The sequence below is a fragment of the Carya illinoinensis genome, chromosome 5 (genome assembly GCF_018687715.1).
Source record: "Carya illinoinensis cultivar Pawnee chromosome 5, C.illinoinensisPawnee_v1, whole genome shotgun sequence".
NCBI lineage: Eukaryota > Viridiplantae > Streptophyta > Magnoliopsida > Fagales > Juglandaceae > Carya > Carya illinoinensis.
The window spans coordinates 31,861,654-31,880,177 of record NC_056756.1 but is presented as its reverse complement, the minus strand read 5'-3'; the positions used below and the strand labels follow the sequence as shown (position 1 = coordinate 31,880,177).

Genomic DNA, 18,524 nt, shown 5'->3' with positions numbered 1-18,524 from the left:
ATCACCGGTCCCTTGCCGTCCTAACCGACCTATTTTCGGCCTCCAACGACCACCGGAACAGCTCCCACGAGCTAGCTTTCCTTTTTGGGAAATCCGGCCTCTCTCCGGCGTTTTCGCCGCCACCCACGGCCAACCACCACTTCCAATAGCTTCACAATCATCCCTAAACCATTCCCTATCAATCCCAAGCCCTGGTTTGTCCCCGTTCAAAAGTGGGTATTTCACAACCCACGGCCACAGTGATTTTTCACTGTAACGTTGCTTTTTCTCCGCCGTTTGCAACGCCGAGTGTTTTCTAAAATTACCGTATAGCGCTGTAAGTATTTTCCAAACCTTATTTTCAGATTTAAAAATATATTGCTCATTTAATTATTTTATCTGTTGGTTGGTTGATTCCGGACTGAGTTCGAGGAGTTCGGGGGTCGGACGGATGGAGGACGGAGTTGCTTGTTTAATTGATATATGTTGGTTGTTTATTTTGGTGCATTGATATGGCATTTACATGGTGCATGCACGTGTGTTTTTGTATAATTGTGAAAAGCCTGTTTATTGGCGTAAGTGGACTTACGGGTGCGTGTGTATCATGATCCCAAGTCGGGATGGGGTATTATCTCGGTGGAGCTCCTCTGGTCACTCGGGAGAGAAATAAACTGAGTGATGTCCCCTAGGTTGTCGCAGGGCGATGACGGGAGCGGGGGCTAGGGGTTGCTTGGCTACGAACGCGCCGGGCGCGGAACCGGGCATCGCCCTATGCACCGACTCCGTGGCCCTTCGCTGGTGAGGGCTAGAGGATGCTTGGCTACGAACACGCGGGGCGTGGAACTGGGCATCGCTCGTTAGGTGTCACATGCGTAATGGTACTCTGCTGTGTGGCACTGGAGCCAGGGTGTGTGGATGACCCCTAGGGGAGGTCATGGTGCATACGTGTGATGACCCGCTTTTGAGTGTATTTTCGCTGAAATAATTGTTCTTATTTTAATTAATATATTAGTTATTTATTTTAATTTATTTGTGTTTTAAAATTAGTTTTTAATTTAATTTAATTTATTTGAGGTTGTGTTTTATTTTCTTTTAGTTGTTTTGTGGTTTTAATCTTTTTGGCAGTTTGTTTCGTTTTCCCGGAGTGAGGACTGGACCTCATCTCTTTTCACATATTTTTCCTTTTTCTCTTTTTCCTTTTTCTTTTTCCCTTCTTTTCTTTTTTTTTTCCTTCTTTTTCTTTTTTTTCTTTTTCTTTTTCTTTCTTTCTCTCTCCCTGATTCGGACCCCCCGTGCTCTCTCTCTCTCCTCCCTCTCCCTCACGCCGGCGTCACCTTCTCCAGCCCCTACCGCCGCCGTCCGGCCCCCCACCGGTCCCATTCTCTTCCTCTCCCTTCGGTGCACCACCCCTCCAAAACCCACCCCCAACCGGCCGGCCGTTTGGCCGGAAAAGCTCCAAGAAGGGCGCACAGATTTTGCTCCGATCCGCCGCCGTCGCTCCACCTCCGGCCACCATTTCTTCACCACTTCATCACCGACTCCTTGCCGTTCTAACCCACCCATTTCCGGCCTCCAACGACCACCGGAACAGCTCCTACGAGCTTAGTTTCCGTTTTGGGTAATCTGGCCATTTCCGGCCATTCCGCCGCCACCCACGGCCGTTCGTCGCTTCCAATAGCTTCACAACCATCCCTAGACCACCCCCTATCAATTTCGTGTCCTAGTTTGTCCCCGTTCAAAAGTGGGTTTTTCAAACCCACGGCCACAGTGAATTTTCACTGTGACGTTGCTTTTCCGGCGCCGTTTGCAACGCCGCTTGTTTTCTAAAATTGCCATATAGCGCTGTAAGTATTTTCCAAACTCTATTTTCAGATTTTAATATATATTGCTCATTCAATTATTTACTGTTGTTGGTTGTTGATTCCGGACTGAGTCCGAGGAGTTTCGGGGGTCGGATGGATGGAGGACGGAGTTGCTTGTTTATTTGATTTATGATTGTTGGTTTATTTTATTATGCATTGTTGTGGCATTACATGGTGCATGCACGTGTGTTGTGGACTTATGTGAAAAGCCTGTGTATTGGCGTGAGTGGTTTTACGGGTGCGTGTGTATCACGAGCCCAAGCCGGGATGGGTTATTATCTCGGTGGAGCTCCTCTGGTCACTCGGGAGCGGAATAAACTGAGTGATGTCCCCTGAGTTGTCGAGAGAGATGACGGGAGCGGGGCTAGGGGATGCTTGGCTACGAACGCGCCGGGCGCTGAACCGGGCATCGCCCTACTCACTGACTCCGTGGCCCTTCGCTGGCGAGGGCTAGAGGATGCTTGGCTACGCACGCGCGGGGCGCGGAACTGGGCATCGCTCGTTAGGTGTCACATGCGTGGTGGTACTCTACGGTGTGACACTGGAGCCAGGGTGTGCGGATGACCCCTAGGGGAGGTCATGGTGGATACGGTTAAAATTTGGATAATGGTTTATGAGGCCAAATGGGACTTTTGGCGTGGGCCAGATGGACTTCTGGCGAGATATTGGGCCAGATGGACTTCTGGCGAGATATTGGGCCAAATGGACTTTTGGCGGCCAAATGTGACTTTTGGCGTGTTTTTCAGAAAGGATATGTTTTGGGCCAAACGGGTTTTTGGCGTGTGTGGAAAACTTGGGTTTTATGGGCTTTGTGCATTGGGCATGGTTCATGCATCTTGTTTGAGTTTTATGTGTTTTTATCTGGTAGTGTTTGGATTTTACTTACCTGCGGTACCATTCGTGGTTCCGTAGCTTTTGGTGCAGAGTTAGAGGGCGAAGAGGAGGAGGCTGAGCCCGAGGATGCGGCTCCGCCGGGTTGTTGATGCTATCTTTTTATTTGTTAAAATTGTATTTGTGTTTTGTAATATTTCATCTATGTATGTTTTAAACAGCTTGTATTACGTTAAGAAAAATTCTGGTACTTAGTTATGACTTTCGTTATCCGCTGCTTGTTTCTCTGTACACATTTGTTGCCTTTGCACACACTTGGCACCCGTCGATGGGATGGTGACCCGGGTTGTCACCATCCGGACGTCTCAATTTCCCCGTGTTCGGGCGTGGGGATTTGGGGGCGTCACAATACGGATAAAATGGATTTTGGTTTGAGACGATTATAGAGGCCAAATGTGACTTTTGGCGTGGTTTTTGGAAAAGATGTGTTTTTGGGCCAAATGAGATTTTTGGCGTGTGTGGAAAATTATGTTTTTGGGATTTGTGCATCGGGCATGCTTCATGCATTTTGTTTGAGTTCTATGTCTTTTTATCTGGTAGTGTTTGGGTTTTACTTATCTGCAGTACCATTTTTGGTTCCGTAGCTTTTGGTGCAGGTTTTGAGGATGAGGAGGAGGAGGCTGAGCCCGAGGATGCTGCTCCACCGGGTTGCTGATGTTATGCTTTGTTTTTGGTTTAAAGCTATGTTAGTGTTTTGTAATATTTTATGTATGTTTGAACAGCTTGTATTACGTTAAGAAAAATTCTGGTACTTGGTCGTATGACTTTCGTTATCCGCTGCGTGTTTCTTCGTGCACATATGTTGCCTTTGCACACACTTGGTACCCGTCGTTAGGGTGGTGACCCGGGTTGTCACCATCCGGACGTCTCGATTTCCCCGTGTTCGTGCGTGGGGTTTTGGGGGCGTCACAAAGAACATTTATTATATTTACAGAATTCGGTAAAAACAAATAAAAATTATATACAATATTTATAAAAAGTATAATAGTGTATATGTTATGCATATGTTATAACCTTCACAAAACTTTGTATATGTTATGCATGCAAAATATCATGCAATTTATAAGTTCGTATAAATGGCCAAAAACTGAACCATCATCCAACCAGCCAGCAGAATTAGCCAACTTCTTTAAGAACAGCTACTGAACTTACAATGTCAGAAAATAAAAGTAATAAAAGTATATAAACTCTAAACATTACAACCAATATAACAATAAATGAAGTTTATTATGAATTAACTTCAATCTATAATGCAATTCTTCATTTTCAAACAAATCAACAAACATTTATAGACAGCCAAAATTATAACTATAAGACACAAACCTTCAAGAAACTGATCAGCAAAACAACAAATCTAGATTCCCTGCAGCAAATATCAAGAAATTAGAAACGTTAAACGGACACCAGAAAGACCAGAAGGAAAGAAAGAAAAAAAAAACTACCATTAGTGAATAGAAGATATGCTTATTCAACAAAAAAAAAAAAAGTGCCCAAAATTTCAATCAGCAAAATTCCAACAATCATATAGCTAAATTTGAAATCACAAATCAACAAAGGCAAGTTAAAAACCGACCGTAAAAAACATCACTAAACAAGACAAAAAAGCCGTGGTCTCAGAGTGTAAAATCAGAAAACAACAAAACACAAAAAATCCCGTCGTCTCAGAAAGATAAAATGAAAATAACACAATGAAAAGACCGAAATATCCCGTGGTCTCAGAGGGTCAAATCAGAAAACAACAAAACAAAAAAAAATCTCGTCGTGTCAGAAAGATAAAATGAAAATAACACATTGAAAAGACCAAAAGATCCCGTGGTCTCAGAGGATAAAACCAAAAAACAACAAAAGACAAAAAATGCAGAAATTCTAAGAATGTGCCCTAGATGTGACAACAGAAAAAGTGCCAAAACTTAAAAACTGAAGTGGAAATTAAATATAACCTCAAATAAATCAAGAAAATTCATCCACAGAACATACAACCAACAGTTTAACAGAACATAAAAACATTTTAAATATACATGAACAGATAAATATAACTGCAAAAATATAAAGAAGATAACTCCTCAGATATAAACAACATAAAAACAAATGAAAAGAAGATATAACAATCATTAAAGAAATAATAGAACCTCACAAACAATTTAAGAAATAACCTTGAACGAGAAAAAGGCGAACTTCTGAACTGAACAGAAAAATTAATTTTAAAACCAGAAGAACTTCGGCAGAGAGAGGAGAAACTATGGCAGTAAATGATAGAGACGAAAGTCATAAATGAAGTTATAAATATATAGAGCTTTATACGCGATAAAAAAGGACAAGTAATAAAAGATGAAATAAAGAAGAAATGACTTTTGGAGAGAGAGAACAAACAGTTTATTTTAAATTAATCAGAGTTTTCGATTACCAATACAGACAAATCCTTCAGAAGGAGGTAAATCTCGAAAAAAGTAAAAAAAAATCTCTGACACGCCTACAAATTAAAAAGTAAATACAGCTGCATCACTTTATGCCATATTGAAACTATAACAGTAAATTAACAAAGAAATATGACCAAACAGGTTGATTCCGTTCCCATCAGATTGAAGATTGAACAAACGGGCCAGAAACACACTAAAGTAATGAAATGAAACATGAACAGGATACTGACTGGAAAGATAAATGAAGAAGTTAAACTGAAACATAAGGATGACAGAAGAATAAAACAATTAATGAAAGGATAAAAAAAAAATTCTCTGACAAAACAATTAATGAAAGGATAAAAAAAAAAATTTCTGACACAACAATTAAACCGTAACCAAAGTTGCCATCCCATCAACATTGGACACGTATACATATATAAGTAGAGATATACTCAGCTAAGCGAAATGACCATAAAGCCCCAACCAACAATGACAATAAAAACCCAAACACACAAGACAAATCGTATAAAACACAAGGTTTTAAAACGGAAAGGAAAGTTACTGTACTATACTGTAGCTAATACATCCTCGCTTATATATAAGTAGAGATTTTTACTAATATCAAATGCATCCTTCATCACAGCATAAAAAGCCCAAAAAATATGTAAATAAACTTGTATAAGTATATATAGACAGATATATGTTAATTTTTAATAATATCAAAAAAACTTCTAGCATAAAACCCAAAAATAAAACAAAAAAGCAAACTTTAATTTAATACAGTAATTCAAAAACATAAGTATAGGCACATATATGTTAAGTTTAAATGAATATTAAAATTGCGGAAAAAACGAAAATATCAAATCCATCATTCACCACGAATAAAAAGCCGAAAAAATATGTAAACTCTAAAGCAACATCAAAATAAAACAAAAAAAAAAAAGAAAATGCATCATTGATCACCAGATCAAGACCCAGCAAAAATGCAAATGACATCATTGACGACGGCATTAAAATCCAACTATAATACAACTTTAAAAATAATACACATCATTGACTACGCCATGAACAAGAACAAACAGAAAACCACCACAAACAGAAACCGAAAGAGTAGCAAAAAGAATTTTAGCATAAAAACCCAAAATAAAAATAAATACAAACACAGAAATAAATAGTAGCAAAAAGAACTTTTCTTTCTCTTGTAAACAATAGCATAACACAAATAATCAGAACCAAAAATGCACAGGCAACAGCGAAATAAACAAAGCCAAAGTAACAAATACAAAATGCAAAAACTAACAGAAGATGAAACAAAGGACAGATACACGAAAGAGAGAATGGAAAATCCAAACAGAAACACAAAGAGCACAAAAAAATTTCTTTTCTTCGTTTTGGCATGCTTCGAAAAATCACAAACAATGACAGGGAAAACCACTTTAAAAAACCACCAACAAACCGCCGGACAAGATGCATCCGAAAACCCAGAAACCATTTAAAAAATTTCATTTTTTCGCTTCTGTAACATTCGAAAAAACCACAAAGAAACCATCGGAAAACATCCATCTGAAAAGCCAGAAACCACAACAACAAACATCAAAGAAATGACCGAAGAAAATGAAATAAACAAATGAAAATAAACAAATGGCTCGAAACCAACACTGCAAAACGATTTTTTCCTTCCCAAAACCCATAAACAAACGTTCGCACAACAACCATAAAAAAACCTAGAAAATGCAACACCCAAAAACGATTTTTTTTTCCTCCTCGAACGTTCCCAAAAACCATAAAAAAACGGTCGGACATCATCCATCAATAAACCCAGCCGGAGAAGATGAAACAGAAGTGAGAAAAATGAACAAACGGCTCGAAAGCAACACCGAAAAACAATTTTTTCCTTCCCAAAAACCATAAACAAATGTTCGGACAACAACCATGAAAAAACCCAGAAAATGCAACACCAAAAAATGATTTTTTTTCCCTCCTCGAACGTCCCCAAAAACCATAAACAAACGGTCAGAGAACATCCATCAATAAACCCAGCCAGAGAAGATGAAACGGAAGTGAGAAACAAACAGACAATCGAAAAACCCATACCAAACGAACCGAAAACAACACCAAAAGAAACACACCCATAACCAAACCCAAAAACCCAGAAAACCCAAAGCAACCGAACGAAAACCAACCCAGAAAACCCAGAGCAAAACCCGGACAGAGAAAATGAAAAAGAGGTAAAAAACGATGAGACAACTGAAAAACCCAAACCAAACAAACCGAAAACAACACTAAAACAAACACACCCATAACCAAAGCCAAAAACCCAGAAAACCCAAAAGAACCTAACGAAAACCAACCCAGAAAACCCAAAGCAACCGAACCCATATCAACAACAAAACACACACCCAAAACCCATAAGACGAAAGAACAAACACCAAACAACAGCCGGAGAAGAAAAAACAGAGAACTAAAAAACCCAAATGAACTGAAGGGACAAAGGAGAGAGACGGACGGTCGAAATGATGCAAATCGGCATAGAAAACCCAAAAACCCAAATGAACCGAAGGGACAACGAGAGAGACGAACGGACAACCAGAGAGACGAACGGGCGAAATGATCAGAATCAGTACAAAACTGACATTTACTCAGCCGTGTGAAATGACCATAAAGCCCCAACCTATAATGACAATAAAACTCCCAAACACACGGAAAACACGGGCACACACAAGAACAAGATAAAAGGACAAAAAAGACAAATCGTATAAAACACAAATTAAAAAACGGAAAAGAAAGTTAATGTACTATACTGTAGCTAATACATCCTCGCTTATATATAAGTAGAGATACCAAAAGTACTTTCCCTTTCACTTTGAAAGGAAGATCAGTTTTCAAAAATACTATCCCTGGAACAGTACTAGATCAGTTTGAAAGGAAAAGGGAAACTGATACGGTACTTTCCATCACCCACTTCAAAGTTCAAACTCTACTAAATGTCTAATACACATTACAACCAAGTTGTCAAGTCTGAAATCCATTTACAAATAATTAAAAATTGTCTTAGGCACCATACAAATATTATTAAATAAAAGTTTTACAACTACAAACAAATAAGATAAATAAATATTCATAAATATTTACTCTTGATGCTTCAATCTTCATCAATGATAGAGACACTTGCTTGTGGGTTCAACTCTATATAAAAGTATGGATAAGAAGAAAACATCAAATATTAGTAAATTTTTTATGATAAAAAATATTATAAATAAATTCTTAAAGCAAATAAGTATTGAATTAATATCTTAACATTACCCAATTATACAAAGAAATTCTCCACATTATTTATGGGCTCTCGAATATCAATAAACGTTGACAGATATTTCAACAAACTTTAAACACAAATAAAGGTTTCCACAGTTTTTTGAGCCATTGAATCCCTAAAAATGATCAAGTACACAACCTCCCGTACAAAATATTGACTCGGATGCAATGGTGGAAACAAACATGACCACCAAGTCTCAATGTCATATGCAATCCTCGTAAATATAGAATAGTTAATCTTATTAAGTTTCCACAAAGTCAACAATTCAAAAAGGAGGTTTTGAGTCTCACAACCATTTAATAAATACTAATTCTATTGAGGAAATAATCAACATTGCTCTAGAGAGAGAACCTCTGACTTCTCTCTAGAATCACAGCAAACCTCTGAACCAGCTCCCGGGGGGGGGGGGGGCGTGGAACGAGGCTTCGGCTCCATCCTCCCCTCTCTTCCCCCCTCTTTTTTCCTTTTCCTTTGCTTAGTGGCTGTTGTTTTTTTGTTTTGTTTTAGTTTTGTCTTTCTCTTGTCTCTGGTTAGTTTCGTTTTCTCTTGTTTTCTGGTTTTGTTTTTTTGGTTAAGCTCTCGGTGGAGGGAGCTGTATCGCCGTGGCTCTTACGCCGAGGCCTTGCCCTCGGCTCACCCCAGTGCTCCTCTCCCCGGTCGTGTTTGGCGATGTGTTGATGTAGAGCATTGCGGGGGCGTGGGCTGTTTTGGTGGAGAGGATTCGGAGGTCATGGGTTTGGCCTCGGGTCTTGTGGGGGGCGTGGCTGGGCGGGGGTTCTTGCGGACGGTTTTGAGCTGTTGCTCTGTTTCCCGGTGTTAAGCAGAGGCGGCATGGGCTATTTGTCGAGTATAGAGGGCCACCGCTGTTTGGGGCTGCTGGAACATAGGGCTAATACTGCAGAGGTGAGGCTGAGCGGAGATATCCTTTGGTGCGGCGTGGAGGATACGGCGTGGGCTGTCCTCAGTATCTTCTTTTGATGAGAGCTTGGCTGGGTCGGGCAAGAGGCGGGCGGGGTGATGCAGAGGTTTGAAGGGTTGATGGTGGGCGGCGGCAGCTGAGGAATGAGAAGAAACCCTAACGGGTTGGGCCCCCATGGGCATACCCGCCGGGCCTTGGGCTGGGCCCTTTTTGCTCTATAGCCCGTTACCTGTTTTTTATGTATTTGATTTTGTTTATCTGTTTTTAGTTTTTTAAATAATATAAATAGTCTAAGTCCCACTCCTCTTTTGGAGGAATGTGGGTGTTTGTCCTACTCCTCTTTTGGAGGATGGTAGGTGATAGTACTCTCCCTCTTTGGGAGGAGAGAGTGTGGTTGTACTCCTCCTCATTGGGAGGATGGAGCGTGATTGTACCCTTCTCTTTGACGTCTGTCAGGAGAGAGGGTTTAGAAGTTTTAGACAATGTCCGTCGCAAAGAAATTTGTTGGCGGGGAAGCTCCTGAGCAGTTGCGTTAGTTGACTTATAGTTTGGTTCTCATGTACTGATAAGTCACAGTTGTAACTTCGTTTATGAATGAATGCTATAAGCATATTCCCATAAAAAAAAAATTAATAAATACTAATTCACCTTTGTTTTGTGAAGATTTCAAGGTGGAGGATGCTTGATTTCACTAATCGTACCATTGTATCGCAGCATCGTCGCTACCATCATCTATGGTTGTAGAGATTGGAGAGGGTTTGTACTGTCTGCTAGTTTTGGTAGACTCGACTTTCGCATTATACTTTTTATACAAATCCAATAATAAGAGTCTTACACTCAATACTAATTCTTCAACCTAAGTCTTATCATGAATTTTCTTTTAATGGAATTGAAGTCCTAACTTACTACATAGATTAAGCACAATTGCAATCAATATAATCAAATTCATCATATCCAACGACCCCATTATTTAACATATTTCCTTTTCATGCTTGTGGTCGTGCTCATTGAAAAACGATTATCACTCTAGTTTAGCCCAATCAACTCCTTTTGAAATTGAGAAATCTCCTTAAAATTAGTGTTGGCAGTGACATACAGAGAACATGAAAATTTCATAGTTGCATCATAAAATATTTTTAAAAATTTTACAAACACCCGCACTATCTTCCATTCCTTAACTCTTTGAAAGCCCGTGTGTCCATCAATAAAATAAGAGAGAAAATTATAATCCTCACTCTCTATTCGCTTAAAAGTGTTATCAAATTTCTCAATTGTCTTCAACATCATATATGTTAAGTTCCATTAAGTTGGTACATTAAGGAAAACATTTTCTTATAATTTTTTCTTTTTCTACATATCTCTTAAACTTATCTAATCTTACGAGGTAGAAGTGCACATATTTAACCGCATTACGAACTATTTAACCACATATTTATCCTATATCTGATCAGGGTAATCAGGCACGAGCCTTCTAACTGATTTATAATAGATTATCTGCTTCAACGACTTAAATTATTCGTTTTAACGAATAAAATCAATAGATAATTGACGATTGCAAATCTAACTATTGAAATAACATAAAAATATAATATCATTTAAAAATAAAAAAGAATAAATTTGCATTACATATATTTACTGATTAACCGCTATTCTTAAAACCCTGACAAAAACCCTCCTCGGCTTGGGCGGTTAAGCTCTGAGTCTGAGCTCTCTCTCGAATCAATGGAGGTAGTGGTGGCTTCGTCTTCGGTTGACGCCGGCATCGGAAGCTGGGACCTAGCAACCGGTTCGGAGCTACTCCGATACAAATCTTGCGCTTCTACGCCTCACGGTCTCGTCTGCGTCGGCCAACGATTCCTAGCCTCCTCTCAGCTCCGCGACCCCTCAGCCTCCTCTGGCTCCGTCCTATACTGGTCCTGGTCCAAGGTTCTATATTTCACCCCTAATCAGCCGTTTTTAATCTTTCGTATTTTGCTGTTTGAAAATATGCCTCTATATATGAACTATGGAATCAAGTACATCTTTAATTTCTCGTTATATTTCTTGTAATGGGATTGTTGGTGTTACAGCCTCAAGTAGAAGTTAAGAGCTTTCCAGCAGAACCGATTAAGCCGCTCACTGCTAACCATGAAGGCACTTATATTGTCGGTGGAGGTGTATCTGGTGATATTTACTTGTGGGAGGTGAATTCTTAAATTTAAGTTAATATCTTTTGGTGGGTTTCTAAATTGGAATTGTGGCCTTGGATTTGGATAATTCGAAATTTATCAACGCTAGCATGGTTGGGGTCCCTATTTGTCTTTTCTCTTTATCTAATTTTTAATGACAGGTTGCAAGTGGTAGGCAGCTTAGAAAGTGGCATGCACATTATAGGGCTGTTACTTGCTTGGTCTTTTCGGATGATGACTCGCTGCTAATTTCCGGTTCAGAAGATGGATCCGTTAGAGTTTGGTCCCTTTTCTTGTAAGTACTTATTTTTGGGGTTCGCTCTTGGTTCATATTATATTGGTTGATTGTTTTATTATCAAGTAGCACAGATAAAAAAAGCTCTTATTGTATGATGTTTCAGGATGTTTGATGATATAAGACAGCAGGAAGCTAGTCATCTATATGAGCACAATTTTTCAGAGCACACTTTGCGTGTAACTGACATTGTCACAGGATATGGAGGATGCAATGCCATTATAGTGTCAGCTTCTGAAGATCGAACCTGTAAGGTTTGGCACACTCTTCATAAGTTCTACTGTTTTTAATATTCATTAACGTAGTATCATTTTTTTTGGCTCGAGAAATTAAAATGTGAAAATAAAAGGCATAGTATTTTAAGCTGTTACTTTAAAGGGAATGATTTGTGATTGTCAAGATTGCTTATTTTCATACATGTCTGTTTCTATATAGCTTCCTGAATTAGTCCATGTACTTTGTTTAGGGTGGGGTGGAGTGCGGTTGAACCTGCTCTCGCCCCTAAAACTGGTGGGTTCAGAGCATATTCATCATCAATCTACTAGTTATTATATGTTACGGTATGAATGCACCCACTCTAGGCCATCTTTTCCATTTCTTTGGTGGCTATGAGGCAAACCCTGGTTTGCATGCATCAGATTACTCAGATCTATTGGGGCCAGCCCAATTCTTCCAATTTGGAATAAGTGTTTGAATGAGTGTCTTACATTTTTGAATTGCAGAAGCAGCCTACAAACTGTGGGTATTCTCCTATTCTCCGAGAACCTACATGTTTTCTTATTTTAGTAGCGGTTGGGAAAAACATGAAGTTCTTCTAAACCAACCAAGGAAAATGGCTGGAGTCCTAAATGGTTGTTATGGTTATACTGCTTAGAAGGAAGTGCTGTTCTCCTACTCGTTTTGTTTTTTGATAAGTATTGAACTACCTACTTATTATCATGTGTAAATATAAATGATGCATTTGTAACAAATGAAAGTTAGATTTTCATTAGGAAACAATGAGGGACTATTCATACTGTGTTGAGGTTTAGTTCAGGCAACTATGAAAGTTTATCTTGTGCAACTTTAATGAAGAGATCCCTTGAGTGGCATAGTTTTCTCGGTGACCAAGTTCCCACTGGTATGCATAGCACTTGTGTAAATCAGTGCCAAGTGATTCTGTAGAAAGTTTTTTTCATTATTGGGGAGCTGTCACTTTCCATTACCATATAACAACATAGTTTTATTCTAATTATTTAAGATTTTAAAGTTTTGAGCTGAATCACAAAGGCAAAGGTAACTTATCAGGAAAAAAGAGAAGGTAAGATGAGAAGGGTTGAGTGCAGTGAAGAAAGGGTGGTTTGGAAAATTTGAATATAATGGTAAATTCCAGCTCTCAATAATTTTGCTAGTCATTTTACATATGAGGCTGTGCATTGTGGCTTATCTTCTTACATGCGTGAATATATTTTTGTGTAGTGTCACTTTATATTCGGTGTTCTCCCCCCTCCCTCCTCTCCCCTCTGAATGATGCATTCTATACGGTCTCATATAATGCCAATAATTAGTTTGTAGTTTGGTTCAATAGATTGTGTATGCTACGTTTCATCATGATATACCTTTTGCCAGGTCTGGAGCTTATCAAAAGGGAAATTGTTAAGAAGTATTGTATTCCCTTCAATAATTGATGCAATTACTCTTGACCCTGGCGAACATGTCTTCTATGCTGGCAGTAGGGACGGCAAGATATACATTGCTGCAATTAATGCTGAAAGCACCTCTAAGAACAATTATGGGTTGCATATCATAAAATCCTTATCAAATCACAGGTTGGTCTCTTTAATTCTCACTTCTTGAGAAGTTGTCTCTGGTTTTAATTGTGAGGTTTTCTTTGCTAAATTCTTTAGTATATTTGTTTCAATTTTTAGAAAAGTTTTATTTGATTTAAGGTATTACCCACATGGAAACCCTTAGGGGTTGGCTCAAGTGGTAAAGGCCTCGGGCTTGAGGGTATGCTCCCCTTAGGTCTACGGTTCAAATCCTCTTGAGTGCAAACAATCTCTAGGGGCCATCGGACTAGGGGATTTTCCTCACAAATTACCCAATGTGTACTTGTGGGAAACTCCTTGCCGAGGGCGGCCTGTGCACTCCTAAAAAAACAAAAAAAAACTGATCAAAAAAATTACCCACATGGAAGTTTCACAATATGCATATGATTTATATGGCAGTTTAAGAAGCCATATGTCATAAGAGAGAATTTTTCCACTATTCAAATTCTGGAATGTTCTTCATATGAACATTTTATAGCAATTCTTTCTTTTTCTAGGAATGGGACCATTTTAGTATGAGGTACAAGGAATCTTTTGCAGGATGTGAAAAGGGTAGCAATTGAATTCCAACATAAGTACTTAGACTGCTTTGAGCTTCCTGGACTGAAATAAAGTTTAGCTTGAAATATTAAGGATAGACGTGGGTTTGGGTTGTATTTGGCAGTGGGTAGCTTATTAATTTAGCTTGTTTTCGTCTCCAACCCTTTTAGCCATCGCTCTTGTTAGTCAACCATTTGGCGGTTGTTTGGATTGAAGATTTGCCTAAAAATGTTTAAAATCTTTGAGAAAATTCATAGACTTTTTTTACTTATTAAAAATAAATAAATTCTTAGACTGTTTTTTTTAGGGTCATGTGAACATGCTTGGGCCTGTAGAAAATATATCTCAGAAAGAATTCAATTTAACTCCATAGATTTTTATATTATAATTTGCAATTCTAATATAAAAATTCGAAATAATAAATAACACAAATAAGTTCTTTTTTCTTTTTCTTTATTTTTTATTTTTTAATCTGCATCTTCAATCTTCAAGTGACTTGAAAAAATGGATACATCAATTTAATGAAATGATTAGATGAAAATTATTTTTGAGATTGATTTGGTGTATGAAAATTTTTGGATCGATACTGAAATTTTTTCTAAAAGTGTCAAAGATGGTTTGAATCCAATCATGGTGTAATATTTGGTTGGTTCACCTCATTCCCTCAGGCTTGTGTTCAAGATTGATTAAGAATCTCGTGATATAATTCCGATGTTCACTAGAATTATATCACGAGATCCATAATCAATCTCATGATTACTTGGGCTATGCCTATATACTTGTCGTAATAAAATTTCTTATTATCAAAAAAATAATTCTGATGTACACTACTGTTATATGATTGCTAGTCAACAAGATGTTTACAATGGATTCAACAAGCTTAACCAACTAGCTTAGCAAGCAAATTTTCTCATTCCAATTTTGTAGACAATACTATTGTTGCTGACATGTATAACTTTGGTAGCCGAGTCTCTTGATTGTGTGATTTTTAGGGGTAATATTGCTTCATTGATGATCTTAGTACTTAGAGAACAAACAATGAAGTGTCCTAAGTATTCATATCAGTGGAAGATTGTTGCATACTTGCATTTTTTAGATGTGACACTGTTCTTTACTAAATTGTGACTGTAGACTTCGTGTTGTGGTAATATCAGCCTCAATGATCTCTTAATTCACAAACTTCTTTTTCTGATTTTTGTACAGCAAGGCTGTTACTTGCTTAGTATATTGTGCAAGTGGAAATCTTTTAATTTCTGGATCGGAAGATGGTATTATACGACTTTGGGATGCAAAAACTCACAACATTGTTCGCATGTTCAAACATGCTAAAGGTTTTCCTCTAGCTATCTGAATAATTGCTTGTTTGTGTGCATAGGCTTTTGTTCATTATGAAGGAGAACAGATAAATTTATTGCTTTCAGATTATTTATTTATTTATTTTCATTCACTTCATGGTATTTATATTTTCTGTTTTATGTGTTCTACCATTCCCTCGCAGATATCATATATCATGAAATAGTCAATGTACTCTATATATGCAAGCACCAGATTCTATCTGTAATTTAAAGTGAACCATATTATTCAGTACGGCTTTGGTAGAATTGTTAGAAAGATATAGTTACCATGTCTCTGTGTCTATACCCTTTTGCCTTTTTTCCCTTGACTTTTGCTTTTTCTTCCCTAGGAACTTTGGATTCATTCTAACCTGATATGATAACCTTGTCTGATAAACACACCAATAAATGCTCTAATGTACTGTTAAGCCACTCCCAAGTGCCAAACTTTACTAGGCAGTTGAAGAGAGTGATTCTAATCCGGTTCAAAATGAAGCTTCTAATGTTATGCAACTGGAAGAATAAAGCAAAATTTATTATATGACTGTATTTAGTTATCTAAAATGTGTATTTGGTGTAAAGTTTTAGGGATTCTATGGGAGTTTCTGTAAACATTTTGCAATTAGTGTTTTGGTTTATGTACACTAATGTACCAAATTGATCAAGTCCCAGAGTTGGGTGGGTGAAATATGGTAGGAGCGGGTGTCATAATATTGGCTTTTTACTAGGCGGAATTGGACTTCATAATGTTTGCAAGCAGGCTCAATTGTAACATTGAATGACCACAACTGTGAGTAGTGATTTATTTAAGTCATTGCGAGTGGTATTAGACACGTATGAAGGTTAAATGCTGTACTAGTTCCTTACTAGATGAAACTGAGATTTATAATGATTCTAAGGCATTCCAATTACAACTTTGACTAGATCCTTTTTAGTATAAGAGGTTATATGATTGCCCCTTTAGGCCGTTGTGTACAATATTGTAATTAGTGCAAGATATCAATAAGCTTTCCCTGCCTTCACCTGCTCCATTTCTTTGATTTTGTCTCCCGAATTTGTGGTTAGCTTACTTATGGTTTACTTTTCCCTCTTATGCTGTGCAGGTCCTGTGAACAATATTCTTATTGTCAGACAAGAACTCTGCTTTAATTCTCGGCCAATTTCGCAAGCTTCCTCAAGAAGGCGTGGCCCGTTATTACCACCTGCTCTTGAAAAATATTCAAATCCACTGGATGAAGATGCAGATGCCAAGGCTATTTTTGATCTCCACTCTACTTGCAGGAAACCAGTTAATGCTTCGTACTTAAATTCTCACGTGATTGATAATCAAATCAAAGAACTTCAGGTTTGCTCAGTGAATGTTCTTGATCCACTTCATTTTCATTGTCTTTTTGTGTGCGCATGCTTTACCATTTCCAGGCATGCAAAGTATCATGTTCTTCTGTGTACCAGAAACCTGCATCTGACCTTTCTATCTGTCTATCCTCAGCAACAAGGTTCTTCTGCTGCTGCTGAAATGGAGACGAAAAGGCTAAAGCTTGATTGTAGTAAATCTATGCAAATGGTTCAGCAGTGGAAGAAAATGTATGAAAACTTGCATCAATTTTGTGTGAATGAGCTTTTGGATGATGCTCAAGTGAGAATCTCCAACGGAAACTCTACCTGAGGCATTGCTGTTTTCTTTCCCAAACATCACTAGAGTTTAAAGGTACCATTAGTTGAGGGTTCTATAGAAAGAAAGGATATATTTTTTTGTAAGTTTTGATTTTTAATTTTTAATTTAACTTCTGGTTGCATATCTGAAATTCATTTATTATATTTGAGTGATGGTCTTCAATTTGACTCTCGCCCGCTCTTCTGTTGGGGATGAATTTTATTTTGTTTTAAAAGTCATACACATACTAAATTGATCACAACCTCCATCAGGTATGAATTTGCGAATTGCCATTGATGAATAATTATTGATTTAGTACATTCATTGCGATTATTTTGTGCGTCTGATAGATAAAATTGCAGTATTGTAATGTCTGCTGGCCCCTTTTGATGCATTTATTGACATGAGAAAGCTCTGCCTAAATGGAGTCATTTATGGCGCCTATTCATGCTCCACAAAAAATCTGGTTTTTTAGTCGGAGAGGAGGGTTTCCTCCTCTTTCCCCATCTACCTATTTTGTCTATAAAGTTAGTTCCATTTTCTTAGTTGTTTTGTTTTCTCCAAGTTCAAAAAAGATAAATTTATAGTTTTTAGGCAACATCTGAGAGACGCACTGTACGAGAACTCGAGAAGGCTCCCAAACCACCAATCTTTATGAGGGAAGCGATAGTTTCGTGATAATCGCTGCGCATGTGCTTCATTCACCTCCAACAACTGCGCGTGGGACTCACGAGGCACCCCTTTTGGAAGCTTCTCTCACTACACGCGCGAGATCAACAGATTTGACACCATTAGGTCCTTCAAATCTGATTGTTGTGGCTGCAAGGAGATATACGCGTGGGTCCCACACATCGTCATATATTCTAAAGTCTATCGAAATTAGTCTAAACTGTAATTCGTTTACTTTTACCTCTATCTTACTGTTTTCTTTATTGCTTTCGAATCTTTCGTGCACCACCTTCTTTTTGTTCCCTTGGCGGTCGCTCTCCACCACAAACCCTGAGCCCCCACTGCTTCTGCTGTGGAAGAGTGTGGAGTTATGCGACGACGTATAGCGCGATGGAGTTAGAATTTTTTATCTTGCTTTTTATGGGGCTGTTTGGATTAAAAAACCATCTCATCATTACAATTTTTTCAAATTCCTGCACAATAAATAAACAATTCAATTTTTTCAAATTTAAAAAATAATAATATTAAAAAATAATATTTTAACAATATCTTATTCAATTTTTATATAAAATCATTTCATTTCATTTCATTTCATCTTATTATCCAAACAGCCCTTATAAGAGTTGACCTATTTGCCTACAAAATCGTGAAGACGAGGTAGTCACTTCAAGACAAAATGCAGTTACTATAATC

At 38.0% G+C, this 18,524-nt stretch overlaps 1 protein-coding gene across 1 annotated transcript; it reads left to right on the top strand.

Moving 5' to 3' along the window:
• The first annotated feature begins 11,011 nt into the window (after positions 1–11,011).
• Positions 11,012–17,354, top strand: LOC122308907 (protein ROOT INITIATION DEFECTIVE 3-like). The gene is made up of 8 exons (XM_043122182.1): positions 11,012–11,289; positions 11,433–11,546; positions 11,693–11,826; positions 11,933–12,080; positions 13,435–13,634; positions 15,378–15,505; positions 16,612–16,853; positions 16,998–17,354. Exons 1-8 carry the CDS (start codon positions 11,086–11,088, stop codon positions 17,172–17,174), a joined length of 1,347 nt encoding a protein of 448 aa, XP_042978116.1. The 5' UTR covers positions 11,012–11,085; the 3' UTR covers positions 17,175–17,354.
• The last annotated feature ends 1,170 nt before the right edge of the window (positions 17,355–18,524 follow it).